Here is an 18,457-nt window from a genome sequence, read left to right as displayed (position 1 = left end):
AAAGTTTTTATAGTTGGATAAACTAAATCCAGACTGACAGGAAATAAACTTAATGTTCCTTTTACGCTGTAAATATGTTGTCACTACTCCCGAGTTTGTTTTTTTATCATTACTAAAAAATGTATATAATTCAGGCCTTCTGAAGTTAATTTCTTTAGATTATATCTGTGCATAAAATTGTGCTACTTCAATTCAAATTGTTAATAATTATATTTAAATAGCTTTTTAAAAAGCTGGCATAAACAAATCTTGTTTACAAGACAGTGATAAGTTTGTTTTGATCCCTACAGCCTAACTTACGTGGTGGCAATGCCTTTTTATTCAGCAAGCCTGATTGAAACTGTTCAGGTAAATTATCAACATATTTATTCTTTTTTGTGTGTCTTTTAACTTAACAAACTATTTTTCAAATGTTTTAACATACAGATGATATATTTTGTGGATTTGAGTTTTGTATGAAAATGTATAGATTAACATTACATCATTTGGACTGAGTAGTATTTTCCAGCTGATATTCTCATCACGTTGTTATACCCTAGACACCTTTCTAGGTGATGGTTGCAAGTCAGGCTAGTCTCATAGTTCTAATTTTGAGTCTCTTCTCTGTCCCTTAGCTATTCCATTCTCTTTCATCAACTCTTTGAAATCAGAACCTTATTTGGGATTTGTCATAAGTATGCAGGTAGTCTACAGGGTTTTTTTTGTCTTTTTAAGGACATTTTAGTACACTCAGAAATAGTTATTAGCCACCAGAATCAAATTACTTGTTCACTTCTCTCCCTTCAGTCTTGGCCTTGTATTTCAACCCACCTCCAATTTGCTGAACAGTATTGGAGGAAATCAAAACATGGTAGTGACTAGACCCACTATAAGTTCATAGTGTCTAATCTTAAGGGAGCCTAACAGTCCTATTAATTTCCAACTGATTCCCTATTAATACTCTCCATAACAATAGCTGTTTTAGACTTTCTTCTCTGTCCTCAAGCCCCCAACAACATTCCCTCTCACCCCCAGTAAGCAGAGGACCTAGCCTTCTTTGCTGGAGAGATTGAAGCCACATCTTGAGCTTTCTCATCTGCCTTTTCTACCTCAAAACTTGTATTTTTACCTATCCTCACTTCTTTCCTCATATCTTAGAGGATAAGGTCTTCCTCCTTGCCAAGGCCAACCCGTTCTACTTGTGTCTCTAATCTTAACTAATGTGGGACTTTGTTTCATCAATCAGTAGTTGTTTGATCCAACTTAATCCTGTCCAAGCATCCCCTCTACAATATCCACAATTGGACATTCAGTTTTTGTTGTAGTCCTCTGAGAAGCAACCTACTACAAAAGCAGCTCATTCTTTTGAATAGCTTTCCTTATTTGGAAATCTTTCCTTAAGTGATACCCTTAGTGACTACTCTTCCTGTCATTCAGCCACTTCTAAATCTGCATGCTCATTCTGTATCTCTCATCTTTAATCTTTTCCTTTTACTAGCTCCTTCTGTTCTACCTACCAACATGCTCATGTCTCTCCTATACTAAAACAAAATTTAAAAAAAACCCTTACTTGACTCAGACACTCCAAGTTATTAACCCATATCCCTCTCTCATTCAGTGATTAACTATGAAACTTAAAGAAAAAATATTCTGTACTCATTGCGTTCACTTTTTAATGACCACTTATTCCTCAACTCCTTGCTTCAGTGCTTATCTCTGTACAGGTGACTCCCAAATCCATATATCCCACCTTCTCCCTTTCCTCAGTCTCTTGTTCTGCATTTCCAACTGCATGCTAAAATTTTAGCTCCACTTTGATTTTCTACCAATAATATCAAACATATGTGCAAAACTAAACTCATCACTTCCATAACCCCTTACCCCCAAGCTGCCCTTCTCTCCACTCTCCTTATTACTGTTGATAGTACTAGGCTTGAAATCTAAATCATCTTGAACTCATCCCTCTCCATCTTTTCCTATGTCCAGTCAGTTGCCAGATCTTGTTGATTCTATCTTTATAATTTTTCTCAGAACTTTTCTTCCCTTTACCACTCATACTGCCACAACCCTAGTTCAGAAACTTATCGTCTCTCACTTTTGTCTCTCATGGTGGTTCCCATTGGAAGCACATTCTAAATGAATTTTTAATGTACATATAATGTCATCTGAAAGTATATGAAAACTTTCCAAATAAATTTTGAGGGAAATAAAATAAAAACAAAGAAACCCTTTTTGGGTATCATTTTTCACCACAAGGTGGCGACTCAAGTACACTGAGTAGAGCTACCTCGCTGGTAACATAACTTTTATTTATTACAAAGATATTCTTTCTCTTCTCTCAAACATACATTCTAGAACCTATTCCTTCTAATTCCTTAGGGACCCTTCACTCTCAAGTTCTTCTCCCTTCCCTTTTCTCCTCACCAACAAGCATTTTCAATTATTCTCAACTGATTTCTTCTCTTTTGCTTTAAGCATATACATTATAAACTTGTTTTTCTTACCTTTCTGCCTTTTTTTTTCCTGCAAAACTTAATGAGTTCTCCATAAACCTGAGCCTCCTCTTTCCTCACCTTATAGCTTTTTTACAGTGTTGCTTCTATCTCATCTCTAAAATTGCTGTCTCTGTAGTCACTAGTAACCTCCTAGTTAAATCCTGTAAATTTGTCTCAGACTTTTTACCTTTCTTATTTTTTCCCTTGGTTTCCATGATATTATGATCTCTTGCTTCTCCCTCCACTCCCTTCTTATCTTTTTCCTTTAGTGGTTCTTCAGCATACTGGTTTTTCGGTATATCCTCTAAGTCAAGTTGCTATTCTACTCTTCTACAGTCATTCCTTCAGATGTCTCATCCATGATGACTTTCAATAGTTATCTTTTTTTTTCTCCAGATGACTTCCTAAACATTTGGAAGACTTTTTCAATTTTTTTTAATGGTTTTTTTTTTGAGTTCCAAATTCTCTCCCTTCTTCTAGCCCCTCTACTACCCATTGAGAAGGCATCATACATGTGAAGGCATGTAAAATATATTTCCATATTAGCCATGTTGCTCCCCTCAAAAAAAGCAAGGAAAATAAAGTGGAAAAAATATGCTTCATTTTGCACTCAGAATTCATCAGTTCTCTCTCTGGCGGTAGATAACATTTTTCATCATAAGTGCTTTGGAATTGTTGTGGACCATTGTATAGATCTGTGTAGCTAACTCTTTTGTAGTTGATCATTGTTAAAATAATACTGTTACAATGTACAGTGTTCTCTTGGTTCTGCTTACTTCACTTTGCATCAGTTCATATAAGTCTAGGTTTTTGTGAAACCAGTCACCCTCATCATTTCTTGCACAATCATATACTAGAACTTGTTCACCCATTCCCCAACTGATGGTCATCCCCTCAGTTTCCAATTCCTTGCCACCACAAAAAGAGCTGCTATAATTATTTTTGTACATATGGGTCTTTTTTCTTTTTCTTTTATCTCTTTGGGTTACAGACATGGTAGTAGTATTGCTAAGTCAAAGGATATGCGCAGTTTTATATCCCTTTGGGCATAGTTCCAAATTGTTCTCCAGAGTGGTTTTGGAAGTTATTTTCAATTCATGCCTCTTACTTGGTATCCATTTTCTCATTCCCACCTGCCTACAGCATATCACCATTTTGTTGTCCCATTACCTTTAATATAATGCAAAAAATCAAACCAATCCCCTTCATAACAGCTGATTTCCCTTCCTGATTTCTCCTTTACTGTCAGTGGCATTACCATTCTTTTTCTTTCATGTTTTGATCATAAAATTCCAGAATTGAAAGAGACCTTAGAAAATAACTAGCTAATACAACTTTATCATTTTATATATGAAAGAACAAACTTCAGAGTGGTTCTGATTTTCCCAACTAACCTTTGACTTCTTTGCGTAACCAGAGATTTCGAGCTAGAAATTGGCCATCTAGTTTAGTCTTTTCACTTTGCTGTTGTGGAACTTGAGTCCCTGATAGATTACCTGAATTGCTCAATGTCATACAATTGACAGCTTGTATTTGAATTCAGATGGGTGACTGAGTGATCACAGTCTTCCCTGTCTATCTCTGATAGCCAACTTGATAACCAAATCTTATTGATTCTTCCTTCAGGGTCTTGGAAGATTTGTTTCACTTCTCCATTTCCCTGCTTTCACCCTAATTCAGATCCTCATCTGTTTCCTAACTTGTCTTCCTGCCTGGCATCACTCCTTAAATCAGATCCTCTTTCATCTTTTCTCCTTCAGTAGTACTTGTTTGTCTTCTACCCCCGAGATAGCATGGTGAAAGAATGCTAGACTCAGATAAGACCTGGGTTCTAATCCCATCTCTGACACATATTAATTGTATAATTTTCGGCAAATCACAATGTATTTGAGCCTCGATTTCTTCATCTGTAGGATGGAAGTAATAATACCTGTCATGCTTAACTTCAAAGAAATGAGATAATGTATATAAAACATTACAGACTTTTAAAAGTCAGCTTCTGTTATTTCACATAATCATTTTCAGATTAACGTAAGAAGCTACTTTAATCAGCTTATTTTCTGTTTTATAGTATTCCTTATAACTTAGTATTCAAAGCCTTAGTGGCCTCATCATGCCTTTCTGACTTATTTCCCATTACTCTTCAGTTCAAACTCTTCTGTTCTAATCAGTCCAGTTTCTTTATTGTCCCCTACATATCCCATGCTTTTTCTTTCCCTTTTACTTTTATTGTTCATTCTACTTGTCTACAGTGTCCTTTATTGTACTCACTACCAGTTCACTTCCCACTGTCATTGAAGGCCCCAGCACAAGTCTAGTCTCGTTTGTGTAACTTTACTTGGTTGCTTAACTGCACAGTGAACTTTTCCTTCCCTGACTTCCTATAGCTTTGTGGTCTGTACCATGATTTAGCTCTTTAAATAATTATTTATTTTAGCTCCTTTTACTATACAACCATTTTCCTTCTCAGTTGACGTTACCGAGAATTGAGAAAACAGTTCCTCTCTGTGACTTTGCTTTGGGGGGAGTACTCTGATTTAGAATAATAGAATTTTAGAGCTTTATGAGTTTATATGGTACTTGTTTGATAAAAATGAGATATTAATCTTTTTTTTAAAAAACCTATTCTTTTGGTTGCAGAGTGAGATTATTCGGGATAATGCTGGAATTTTGGAATGTGTAAAAGAAGGGATTGGCAGAGTGATAGGCATGGGAGTACCTCATAGCAAGCGGTTGCTCCCACTTCTTGCCTTGACCTTTCCCACTGTTTTGCATGGAGTTCTTCATTATATCATAAGTTCTATCATCCAGAAGTTTGTCCTACTTGTTCTGAAAAGGAAGAATGCTCATAGTCATCCAACTGAAAGCACCAGTCCTGTACAGAGTATGTTGGATGCTTATTTTCCTGAACTGATTGCAAGCTTTGCTGCCAGCCTCTGCTCTGATGTTATGCTTTACCCACTGGAAACAGTTTTGCACCGTCTTCATATTCAAGGAACACGTACGATAATTGACAATACAGACCTTGGCTATGAAGTGCTTCCTATCAATACTCAATATGAGGGAATGAGAGACTGTATCAATACTATAAAGCAAGAAGAAGGAATGCTTGGTTTTTATAAAGGGTTTGGAGCTATCATAGTACAGTATACCCTGCATGCAGCTGTTCTTCAGATTACCAAAATTATTTACTCTACACTGCTTCAAAGTAATGTTTAAAATAAAGATCCAGCAGTCATTAGTCCAGGAAACATATTTTGGGCTCTTAACTACTATGAAATTATGAGGAAAAAATGAATATTGAAAAAATGGTTAGGAAAATGAAATTCATGAAAAAAGAATCCATGATGACAATTTTAATTCTAAGACAGAAGTGCTTTATTTTGAATCAAAAAAAATCCCAAATCACAACAAAATAGTACTCATAAGATTAAAATGGTGTTGCTGAGCTCTTATATGCTGGATTGAAAAATAATATTCATAACAGAAGCACATTTTATTTTCTTCTAATATGAAAAGATGTTTGAACATAAACAGTTTATCTGGCCTCAGTATTTATTAGCTGTTTAAGCATCTAGATTGATATTGGAATGGCATCTCAAAGGTATCCATTTGAGTTAATACAAGGTCAGTTGATTATGTCTTAATGATAGCAATTGCGTTTAGTCAACCATGAAAAAAAGGTCAATTACCTTGCAAATTACGAGCAGGAGTTTCAGACTGTGTGTGTTTTAAATGTGCTGTGAAAGTATAGTTATAAAATAATAATTAGTAATGGCTGTATGTCCAGACAACTTGGTATTTCCAAAACTTTTCTCCATATCATTCTCCATATTCATCTTATATACTTCCTAATTTACTGTATTGCAGGATTAGCCTAAAATGAAACTAATGGTATATTTTCTACTTGTATTTCACCAACATAGACTTAATCATTTGGTAACAATGAGACAGAATAGACTGATTGGTTTTTCCATGTCCACAGTAGTGATCTGGTGTTATTACTACTTCTTGTTTTGCCAGCAATTTAATGCATATATGATTTACTTATATAGCTATATGAACTATCAGGATACTGTTTTAGAGCCATTTTTCAAACATTAACTGCACTTGAAGATGCATAAGACATAGAATAATCATGAGAACTGATTATCATTAGTGTCCATATTTACAAATTGTTTTGAAAAAAGTGTCAAAATAATTTGGTTTCAGAGTTACTTGACTTCCAAGGAACAAAACTAAAATTAATGTATTTGTTGACTAAAATTAATGTATTTGTTGCCCTTTGCCTTTCTTGTAGTGTTATTCAATTAATTTCCTTTTTTAAATTTAGTCTTTGAGACTTTGCTTAAACTTTTCCAGATTACAAGTGCATAAAGAGTAAAGCAGGGCTGTTTCCATTTTTAAAAATTTAATCTGATGTTTCAATGAGTGCTGAAGAAACACACCATAATCCTGAAAGGGAATTTGGTCATGGATGAGTTTTCATTTTTTCTTAATCAGTTTCGTGGGAGAACACACTTTAACCAAATGAGAGGAAAGAAAACTTGAAGGAATCAGTTTTAAGTAAGAGCAAAGTTCTGCCTTTCTTCTGAATTAGCTTTGGTGAGTAGGTTCTTTGCAGAGTAAAGTGATGTGTTTTTAACTATTAGTCATCAAACACTCTGCAGTTTATTTCTCACATTAATGATCCATAATTTACTTGGGAGACATTTAACACCTTGAAATCCATAAATTCATGAATACAAGAAAACTAAAATGTTCTTATACTTGTTAAATGTCAGGGGAGTGATTACTTGTCATTATTAGTTTGACTTGTAGTTAAATTCACTGAAAGTTTAATGGAAAAACATAAACCACAAAATGTGTTGTAATCAGAAAATAATGATATCCAAATGGCAAAAAAGTATGTAAATCAGGACTCTCTCTACTGTCTCGTAAGTTGTCCATGTAAAATGTTTTTTTAAAAAAAATAAAATTGCCGAAACATATATAGTTTCCATTTTATATACCATATGCAGAGAGGGAAAGAATGAAATTAAGAAATACTGTTCAAACTCTGGTTTTTTTGGTTAAACTTTTTATATTTTTGGTCTAGTTGCTTTCATTGTTGTTGAGTTGCTCTCATTTTTTTAAACATTTAATTTTTTATTTATTTTTTTTCTCAATTAGATGTAAATTTAAAAATGTTTTCTTAAAATTTTGAGTTTCAAACTCTTTCCCTCCCTCTTACCCTCTCTCCTTGAGAAGGTCAAGCAGTTTGATATAAATTATACATGTGTAGATGTGCAAAACATTTTCATACTAGCTATGTTGTAAAAGAAAACACAGAGCCCCAAAAAACAACAAAATAAAGTAAAAAAAAAGTATGCTTTAATCTGCATTCAGACTCCATTAGTTCTTTCACTGGAGGTGAATAGCATTTTTCGTCATAAGTCCTTCAGGATTATCTTGGATCATCATTTTGCCGAGAATGGCTAAGTCATTCACAGTTGATCGTCATATATTATTACTGTTATTGTGTGTAATGTTCTGGTTCTGCTCATTTCACTTTGCATCGGTTCATGTAAATCTTCCCAATTTTTTTCTGAAAGTAACCTGCTCATCATTTCTTACAGCACAAAAATATTCCATCAGAATCATATACCACAACTTGTTCAGCCATTCCCATTTGATGAGTATCCCCTCAATTTCCAATTCTTTGCCACCATAAAAAGAGCTGCTATGTATATTTTTGTACATACTTCCTTTTTCTTTGATCTCTTTGGAATGCAGACCTAGTAGTGGTATTGCTAGGTCAAAGGATATGCACAGTTTTGTAGCCCTTTGGGCATGGCTCTGAGTTATTTTCCAGAATGGTTGGATCAGTCTACAATTCCACCAACAGTAAATTAGTGTCCTTATTTTTCTATATCCCCTCCAATGCTTGTCATTTTTATTTTTTGTTATATTAGCCAAACTGATAAATGTGAAGTGGCACCTCAAGTTGTTTTAATTTGCATTTCTCTGTTAGTGATTTAGAGTATTTTTTCATATGCCTATTGATAGCTTTGATTTCTTTTGAAAACTGCCTGTTCATATCCTTTGAGCATTTATCAGTTGGAGAGTGGCTTTTATTTTTATAAATTTGACTGAGGTTATTTTGAGAAATGTTTGAGGCCTTTATCAAAGAAACACTATAAAATCCCCCCACCCCAGTCTCCTGCTTTCTAATTTTTACTGCATTGGTTTTGTTTGTGGAAACCTTTTTAATTTAATGTGATCCAAATTATGTATTTTACATCCATACTGCTCTCTATCTCTGGTCATAAATTCTTCTCTTATCCATAGATCTGACAGGTAAAATTTTCCATGTTCTCCTAATTTGCTTGTATCACCCTTAATGTCTAAATCATAAATCCATCTTGACCTTATCTCAGTATACTGTGAGATGTTCATCTATACCTAGTTTCAACCAAACTGCTTTGCAGTTTTCCCAGCAATTTTTGTCAAATGGTGATAAGTTTTTGTCTCAAAAGCTTGAATCTTTGGTTTTGTCAAACTGTAGATTACCATGGTCATTTGCTACTGTGTATTATGTACCTAACTTATTACATTGATCTAGTAATCTAGACTACTTTATTTCTTAGCCAGTATCAGATTGCTTTGATGACTATCACTTTCTAGGATATCAGGGCAGTTTTCCTTGAGAATTTCTTGAAATGTGATATCTAGACTCTTTTTGATCATGACTTTCAGGTAATCTAATAATTCTTAAATTACCTCTCCTTGATCTATTTTTCAGGTCAGTTGTTTTTCCAATGTGATATTTCACTTTTTATTCTTTTTTTTATTTTTAAAATTTTGTTTTATTGTTTCTCAGTGTCTCATGGAGTCATTAGTTTCCATGTATCTAATTCTAATTTTTAAGGAATTATTTTCTTCAGTGCACATTTTTACCTCTTTTTCCATTTGGCCAATTCTGCTTTTTTAGGATTTCTTTTCTTCATTGAATTTTTGTGCCTCTTATTACCATTTGGCCTATATGGTTTTTAAAATTTTCTTTAGTATTTATTTTTTGTGTATGTTTCTCTTTTATCAAGCTATTGACTCTCTTTTCATAATTTTCATGCTTCTCTCTCATTTTTTCCTCTTTCTTCCTCTTTCTTCAGTCTTTCCTCTATCTCTCTTATTTGAATTTTAAAATCCCTTTGAAACTTCCAGGAACTTTTGTTGGGCTTGTATGCAATTCACATTGTCTTTGAGGCTTTGTTTGTAGCTGTTTTGACATCATTGTCTTCTGAGTTTGTGTCTTGATCTTCCATATGGTTATCTTTTTTTTGTTGTTTGATCATTTTCCAGCCTATTTTTTAACTTTTAATTTCATGTTAAATTGGTCTCTATTCCTAGGGTGGAAGGGCACTGTCCCAAGCTCAGTTCTTCTGTGCTGTTTTCAGAGCTAGTTCTTTGTGTCTGTAGGCTTTTGGTGCTTCCAAGATGGTATGATCTAAAGAAAGGTGTGGTCACTCCCTTCCTGGCCTGTACTCTGGTCTTTACCCAGGAAGGGACCTTCTTCCCCTGTATCCATAGGTGCTAGTACTCCTTTTGGCCTGGAACTGTAACTAGGTTCCCTGCTTTCCTGTAGAGGCAATCACTAGTGCTCCTTTCTGCCTTGGAATTGAGACCAGGGTTCCTACTCTTTTGTGAGTGACCACAAGCACTCTTCTTCCCCCTGGAACAGTGACCAGGGTCCCTGTTCCCCTGCAGCTGCAAGCACTAGTGCTCCTCTTTTCCCTGGAACTGCAACCTGACACTGTATGGGCAATGCAACATGGTCCTGAATCCAGCATCAGGAAAGGGTCCCCTGTAATTTGTTGCCATCATCAAAAAAAATTCTTTTTTGAAATCCAATTTCTTCATATGTTTACAACATATTAAACAGATGACTAAAATTATATAGTGTTATCTACAGAGAAGGTAAACTTCATCTGAACTGGTTGGACTATTTTTCTGCTAAAGCCCTTATAAGATCATTTATTTAGCTTATAGAAGCTCACATTTTGAGAGTTCAAAATTATTTAAAAGTGGCAACCAATATTTTGTCTTTAGAATTTTTAGAAAACTGTTGTATCAGCACATCAATTATGCTCTAAGAAAGTTTATGGCCTATTTTAGATATGAATGATTTTATATGAGATTAAAATGGAAAAAGGAAGCAATTATTTTTACCATTTTTCTTCAATTAATTCACTATTACTTTATTTTTGTATATCAATTCTCTTTGGAAAAAATTTTTTTTTCTTTAGAGTAAGAGGTATCAAGCTCAAATTTAATGTTGGACCAAATTTCTCACAAAAACATGTAAAAAATTCACAGCTTATTCATCCAATTAAATTCTTTTGAACTGAATTTTTAAACATGTTTCCAAGAAAATGGATAACTTTTTATAATCTGTATCTTGCTTGTGGTTGTTTCATTTGCCTTCCCTTAAAAATATAGATGTCCTTCATCTGGAAAAAGCCCAGAATAAGTCAAAACAAAGTTACAAAAAAATCTGATAAAAATTAGTCACTATGCTTAGTAAACTTGTAAATTGATCCATTGATTTTGAGATGTCATAGGATGTATGCTAACCTCTCACAATCAGTAGCACTTCCATAGGGTATATTGTGCATATGCCTTTTAAAAATAATTTTTACACTAGGAAAGTACAATTTAGATTCATATGTGGTTCCAAATCAGCAGAAAATAATTTTTTAAAAGTAAAAAACTTGTTAAAATTTCCATGGATTTGGGGAACAAAGTGAAAGTAAAAGGTTTTATTTTAATTTTTTTTAAATTCTCAAACTTTAAGTGAATCAGAGCTAACTCCTGTCATAGATTTCCTTGATCCATCAAAAATATTTTTTTCAATGTTGCAAAAAAGATATTTTTGCAATTTCAGCATAGAGATATATAAGGCACAAAATTTATTTCAAAACCTATTTTTATATACCTATTAAGAGATCTTTGGTTAACACTTAAATTTTTTTTTCATCTTTGTCCTCTCATTTAAAATACTGTAATTATATGTATTGTGTTGGGAACTAGTTTTTTTTCTTTTGATCATTCCTTTGATATGAACCACTCTAATTCTTAAGAATAGTACACAGTTGGATAGGTAGGTGGCGCAGTGGATAGAGCACTGGCCCTGGAATCAGGAGGACATGATTTCCAGCTGGTCTCAGACACTTGACATGTAGTAGCTGTGTGACCCTGGGCAAGTTACTTAACCCCAATTGCCTCGAAAAAAAAAATAATATAGTGTACAAGTCCCTTCAGAACTAAGAGACAACGGAATCAAATCTTCCTGGCAACAATTCACATAACATTGAAATCTGAGACTTTAATTTAGCTTATGATTGCCCTTTGAAACTACATAGTTTTTCTCTCATAAAATTAATTGAATCTGGATAGTCTTGCTGTTGTGTTTTTAGTATCATACATAGCAGATCAACCAAATGTAATTTGACATTGCATTTTATGAAATATTGTCTGAGCTAGAAGAAATATTTGTATTAGTCCTTTTTTCATGTGATTTTTGTGTTAGATGTTTTGAAAAAATTGCATATTATTATGGAAAAGTTAAATATTTTCAGAATGATTATTTTTTTTTTACTGCTATAAACATCAGTGAGAAACACAAAATATATAGTTTAAATGAAATTTAAGAGCAAGGGCAGTTTCAATTCATTCAGTAAAAAATGGGCATCAGTGTTTTTTTGTTTTGTTTTGTTTACAAATCTCAAACCTCAAATCAGAAGACCTGGGTTACAGTCTCACCTCTCATAATGACAACCTTCAACCTCCTACAATTCACTTAACCTTCCTAGGCCTCCATTTCCTCATCTGTAAAATGAGAAGACTAGGTAGCCCCTGAGAACCCTTCCAGTTGTAGAAGTGTAAATCTATGATCTAATTATTTAGCCCCTACTAGGCACTAAGCTGTTGTTGTTTGTCCTTCATTCTCGAAGAGGACCATGACATCAGGGAGGTGATGCCATGATATGCAAGTGAATTGGGTGTAAGTGAGGGAGGGCTGTGCAAAGTCACAAGCCTCACTTTCTCTTGGCATTAGGCTAGATGATGGGAATAAACAGAAAAAAAAAAAAGAATCACAGAATTTTAGAGTTGGAAAGAACTTGAGAGGTCCTTTAGTCCAACTCCATTGTTTTACCTTTCATGCCTCTTTTTCTATCCACTCTGACCAAGTCCCACCTTGTAGCTGGCTGTCCTGATTTGGGAGAGCCTGCTATTTCTAGTTGCCCTAGACCTGTCTATGTTTTACACTAGCCATCTTCTCTTCTGCCTGTGTGTTTACTCCTTTCTACCTTATACTTTGGAAATAGTAATCATATCAGTCCTACGGATTGTTGTTGAAAAGTACACTGCTCTGTTACTTTACTCACCATCCCTTTCATTTCCCAGGGCAAAATACCTTTCTATAGCAATCATTCCTCCATTTATGTGCTCTCCCCTGTTATATATGTTCCTCAACAACAGGAATTGTCTTGCTTTTGTGTTTGAATCTTAAGTGCTTAGCGTAGTGCCTTGCACATAGTAAGTGCTCAGTGAATGCTTTTTCACTCATCCATTACAGATGAAGAAATTAAGGGAGGTTAAGTTGACTTGCCCGAGATCACATAGGCAATAAATGGCAAACCTAGTAAAGGTCTTCTAACTCTAAATCTAGTGGATTTTTAATTTCAATACTTGTTCCAACTTAGCTTCCAGTCTAATGGAGAAGACAAAATATATACAAGGAATTATAATACAAAGTGCACTGTGAAAGTGAATATTGAAAGGAACTATGAATTTGGCAATATAGCGACACCTTTGATCTACCCAAAGATCAAAACCCATCTATGATTTAATAGTTAAGTCCAAAAAAGTTGCCCAGGGTCAAACAACTATTAAATCAGAGGTAAGATTACAGCCCATATCTTCCTGACTTTAAACACAGCATTCCCTGCATTATGACTTGTTTCCCCAGTAGAATTTAAACTCTTTGAAACAATTGGAAAGGGAATTAATAGCTTGCCACAATAGGAGCAAAACATTGCCAAAGAAACAAACTCCCTAAAAATTATAATGGATCAAATGGAAACTAGCAACTCCATGAGAAAATAAGAAATGTTGAAAGAAAGTCAAAAGATTAGGAGGAAAAATACAAGGTATCACATCCAAAAACAAACTGACCTGAAAAACAGATCAAGGAAAGGCAATTTAAGAATCACTGGATAACCTGAAAGTATAGATAACATATTTCAAGAAATCAAAAAGGAAACTTTCCCAGATTTCTTTGAACCAGAGGTGAAAAAAAAATAGGAATCTTCCAGTCACCTCCGAAAGAAAAAAAGGAAGGAGGGAAAGAAAAAGAAAAAAGAAAAGAATGAGAAATAATGAAAGAAAGGAAGGAGGGAAGAAAGGAAAGGAAGGAAGGAACATTATGGTCAAAACCCAGAGGTTCCAGGTCAAAGAAGAAAAAGTGTAAGCAGCCAGAAAGAATTCAAGTACTGAGGAGCCACAGTCAGGATGATACACAATTTAGTAGCCACCGAAATAAAAAAGTAGTGAACTTGGAATATGATATTCCAGAAGACAAAGGATTTGGGCTTATAAACAAGAATAACTTACCCAGCAAAACTGAGTATAATGCTACAAGAAGAAAAATGGATCTTTATTGAAATAAATTTCCAAGCATTCTTTTTAAAATAGATTCCAATCTATTATGTAATTGATTATTTATTTTAAAATTTTAATTATTATTTTTAATTTTGAGTTCCTAATTCTTTTCCTCCCTGTTGCCCCTCCCCAACCCATTAAGAAGGTAAGTAATGTGATGTCAATTATACATGTGAAATCCTGCAAAACATATTTCTATATTAGCCATGCTGCAAAAAGAAAAGCAAGAAAAAGAAAGTAGGTGAAAAAAGTATTCTTCAATTTCTCTCCCTGGAGGGGGTAGCATTTTTCATTGTGAGTCCTTCAGAATTGTCTTGGATCATTTTCTTGATCAAAGTAGCTTAAGTCTTTCAAGGTTGATCATTGTTAGAATATTACTGTTGATATGTACAATGTTCTCCTGGTTCTGCTCATTTCATTTTGTATCAGTTCATATAAGTCTTCCCAGCTTTTTCTGAAACCATCCTCCTTGTCATTTCTTGTAGCATAATAGTATTCCATCACAATCATATAACACAAATTGTTCAGTCACTCCCCAATAGATGGGCATGCCCTCAATTTCCAATTCTTTGCTATTATAAAACAAGCTGCTATAAATATTTTTGCACATTTAGTCCTTTTGCATTTTCTTTGATCTCTTTGGGATACAGACCTAGTAGTGGTCAAAGGATATGCACAGTTTTATAGCCTTTTGGACATAGTTCCAAATTGTTCTTTGGAATAGATGGACAAGTTCACAACTCTACCAACAATGAATTAGTGTTACAATTTTTCCACATCACTGCCAGCATTTGTCATTTTCCATTTCTATCATGTTAGCCAAACTAATAGGTATAAAGTGGTACCTCAGAATTGTTTTAATTTGTATTTCTCTAATTATTAGTGACAGAGCATTTTTCTTCTTTTTTAAGGAGAAAACAAGCTGAGATTGGGAATTTATTTTTTAAAAACTATGGTATAGCTCATCTCTCCTATGAACACTCTGCAAAACCCAAATAACCTTAAATTAAATTAATTTACATTAATTAAATTAAATTACATATAATACATTGACATCATCAGTAGAGGCCTCATACATATTTTATAAATGTTCCAAATTATTTTTGAGTTGGTTTTCAACTAACCAGAAAATCACTGCAACCTTATTTCTGGTAAAGCAAATAAATGCATTATTCAGAAAAACACAGCCAGTGCAAATTATAATCCAGTTCCTAAAAATTTAGGGGAGGTGGACTGAATGCATGATGTCTTCAAACTCAAAATTCCAAAGTATAGTTCTTTCAAAATTAATAAGTGTTTTTTTTAAGTAATGACAGTTAAAAGAAAAAAAAGGCCTGCTTGCCGAATACAAAATTCTGCCACAAACACTGAAAACATACACCTCCACCTAAATGAATACCAGTAAGGTAGGACCATTATACTTTTAAAATCCACTAAATTGTTTCATTGGATACTCATCCTGATATAGGGCAGGAAGTGCTCAATAATGAATATCTGCCTACCCCCTCTCTTTGTCAAAGGTAGAGCATTTTTTTCACGTGATTATTGTTAGCTTTGATGTCTTCTTCTGAAAACTGCCTGTTTATATCTTTTGACCATTTATCTATTGGGGAATGACACTTATTTTTATAAATTTGATGGAGGCCATTTTGAGAAATATTTGAGGCCTTTATCAGAGAAATTTGCTGTAAAATTCTCTCCTCTTCCCGCCTCCCCACACCCCCCTCCTCAGTTTTCTGCCTTCTTTCTAATCTTGGTTGCTTCGGTTTTGTTTGGGCAAAACCTATTTCATTTAATGTAATCAAAATGATCCATATTACTTCCTGTGACACTGTTTCTTTCTTGTTTGGTCATAAATTTTCCCCTCATCCATAGATCTGGGAGGTAAACTGTTCCATGCTACTCTGATTTGTTTATGATATCATCCTTTATATCTAAATCATGTGCCGATTTTGATCTTATCTTGATATACCGTGTGAGACGTTAGTTTATACCCAGTTTCTACCAAACCTCTTTCCAGTTTTCCCTGCAATTTTTGTCAGCTAGTGAGTTCTTGTCCCAAAAGTTTGGATCTTTGGATTTATGCAACACTAGATTATTATGCTCATTTACTACTGTGTGTTGTATACATATTCTATTCCACAGATCTACTACTCTCTTAGCCAGTACAAGATTGTTTTATGATTGCTGCTTTGTAATATAATTTAAAATCTGATACTGCTACACTACCTTCCTTTATATTTTTAAATATTGATTCCCTTTTTATTCTTGACTTTTTGTTCTTCAAGATGAATTTTGTCCAGCTTGACACTTGACACTTATTAGCTGTGTGACCCTGGGCAAGTCACTTAACCCCATTGCCTAGCCCCCCCCAAAAAAAGATGTATTTTGTTGTTATTTTTCCTAGCTCTATAAAATAATTCTTTGTTAGCTTGATTGGTATGGCATTGAATAAATAATTATAGGTAGAATTGTAATTTCATTACATTAGTTCAGCCTGCTCATGAACAATTAATATTTCTCTGTTTATTTACAGCCGTCTATATTTTTTGTGAAAAGTGTTTTGTAATTGTGTTCATATAGTTCCTAAGTGTGTCTTGACAGGTAGACTCGCAAGTATTTTACATGGTCTCCAGTTATTTTAAATGGGATTTCTCTATCTCTTCCTGCTGGACTTTGTTGATAATATATAGAAATGCTAATGATTTATGTGTGTTTATTTTATATCCTGCAACTTGGCTAAACTCGTTAATTGTTTCAATTAATTTTTCAGTTGATTTTCTAGGATTCTCTAAGTATACATCCTGCAAAGTATATGGCCTGCAAAGAATGATAGTTTTGTTTCCACATTACCTATTCGAATTTTTTCAACTTCTTTTTCTTGTCTTATTGCTAAACCTAGCATTTATAGTACAATATTGAATAATAGTGATGATAAATGGACCTAGTCTTATTGAGAAGGTTTATATCTTATCCCCAGTAAAGATAATGCTTGCTCCTGTGTCTTTTTTTTATCTTTTTTTTTTCTTTTTTAGGCAATTGGGGTTAAGTAACTTGCCCGGGGTTACATAGCTAGTAAGTGTCAAGTGTTTGGTCTGAGGCCGAATTTGAACTCAGGTCCTCCTGACGTTAGGGCTGGTGCTCCATCCACTGTGCCACCTAGCTGCCCTCCTTGTTCCTGGTTTTAAATAGATACTGCTTTTCATTTTAAAGAAAGCATTATTTGTTCCTATGTTTTCTAGAGTTTTTGTTGTAGTTTGTCAAAAGCTTTTTCTTCATCTACTGAGATAATCATATGATTTTTGTTGTTCTTGTTATTGATATGGTCAATTATGCTGATATTTTACCTAATTTTGAACCAGCCTTGTATTCCTGGTATAAATCCCATCTGGTCAGAGTATATGATCTTTGTGATATATTGCTGTAATCTCCTTGCTAGTATTTTATTTTAAAATTTTGCATTAATATCTGTAAGGAAATTGGTCTATAGTTTTCTTTCTTTATGTATCAAAACCATATTTGGGTCATAAAAGGAATTTGATAGGACTTCTTTGCCTATTTTTTTCCAAATAGTTTATGCAATATTTGAATTAATTTTCTTTAAATGTTTGGTAGAATTCACTTGTAAATCCATCTGTTCCTGAAAAGTTGTCCTTGGGGAGCTCATTTATGGCTTAATTTCTTTTTCTAAGATAGAGTTATTTCAATATTCTATTTCCTCTTTTATTAATATGGACAATTTATTTTTTTGTAAATATTCATCCATTTCACTTAGACTGTCAGATTTATTGGGATTGTCAGATTAAAATTGGGCAAAATAGCTCCTAATAATTACTTTCATTTTATCTTCATTGGTGGTTCATTCATCTTTTTTATTTTTGATACTTGTAATTTGGTTTTCATTTTTCATTTTTTAAATCAAATTAACTAATGGTTTACATATTTTATATATAAGCAGCTCCTGGTTTTGTTTATTATTTCAATTTTTGTAACTTTAAATTTTTTTAATATCTCCTTTGATTTTTCAGGATTTCTATTTTGGTGTTTAACTGGAGATTTTTAATTTGTTCTTTTTCTAGGTTTTTTTTTTTTAATTGAAAGCCCAGTTCATTGATCTGCTTTTTCTCTTGTTTACTGATATATGCATTTAGAAATATAAATTTTCCCTTAAGTACTGCTTTGGCTTGTGGGGATAAAAATTATCCAACCTATAAGAGAAACTGAGGCAGAGCTCTGAACCAATGGCACTTCGTTAAAGGGTCCATGGTCCCTTCTAATGA

General features: G+C 33.7%; 1 protein-coding gene across 1 annotated transcript in view; it reads left to right on the top strand.

The window, feature by feature from the left end:
• Positions 1-7,465, top strand: part of SLC25A46 (solute carrier family 25 member 46) — a 31,709-nt gene extending 24,244 nt beyond the window's left edge. Inside the window, 2 exon segments of the mRNA XM_021009341.2 lie at positions 291-348; positions 5,115-7,465. Coding sequence (XP_020865000.2) covers positions 291-348; positions 5,115-5,693 — 637 coding nt within the window. The 3' untranslated portion in view covers positions 5,694-7,465.
• Positions 7,466-18,457: the final 10,992 nt, after the last annotated feature.

Source organism: Phascolarctos cinereus, unplaced genomic scaffold, assembly GCF_003287225.1.
Source record: "Phascolarctos cinereus isolate Bilbo 61053 unplaced genomic scaffold, phaCin_HiC Scaffold_4;HRSCAF=312, whole genome shotgun sequence".
Taxonomy (NCBI): Eukaryota; Metazoa; Chordata; class Mammalia; order Diprotodontia; family Phascolarctidae; genus Phascolarctos; species Phascolarctos cinereus.
This window is presented reverse-complemented; position numbering and strand designations above follow the sequence as displayed.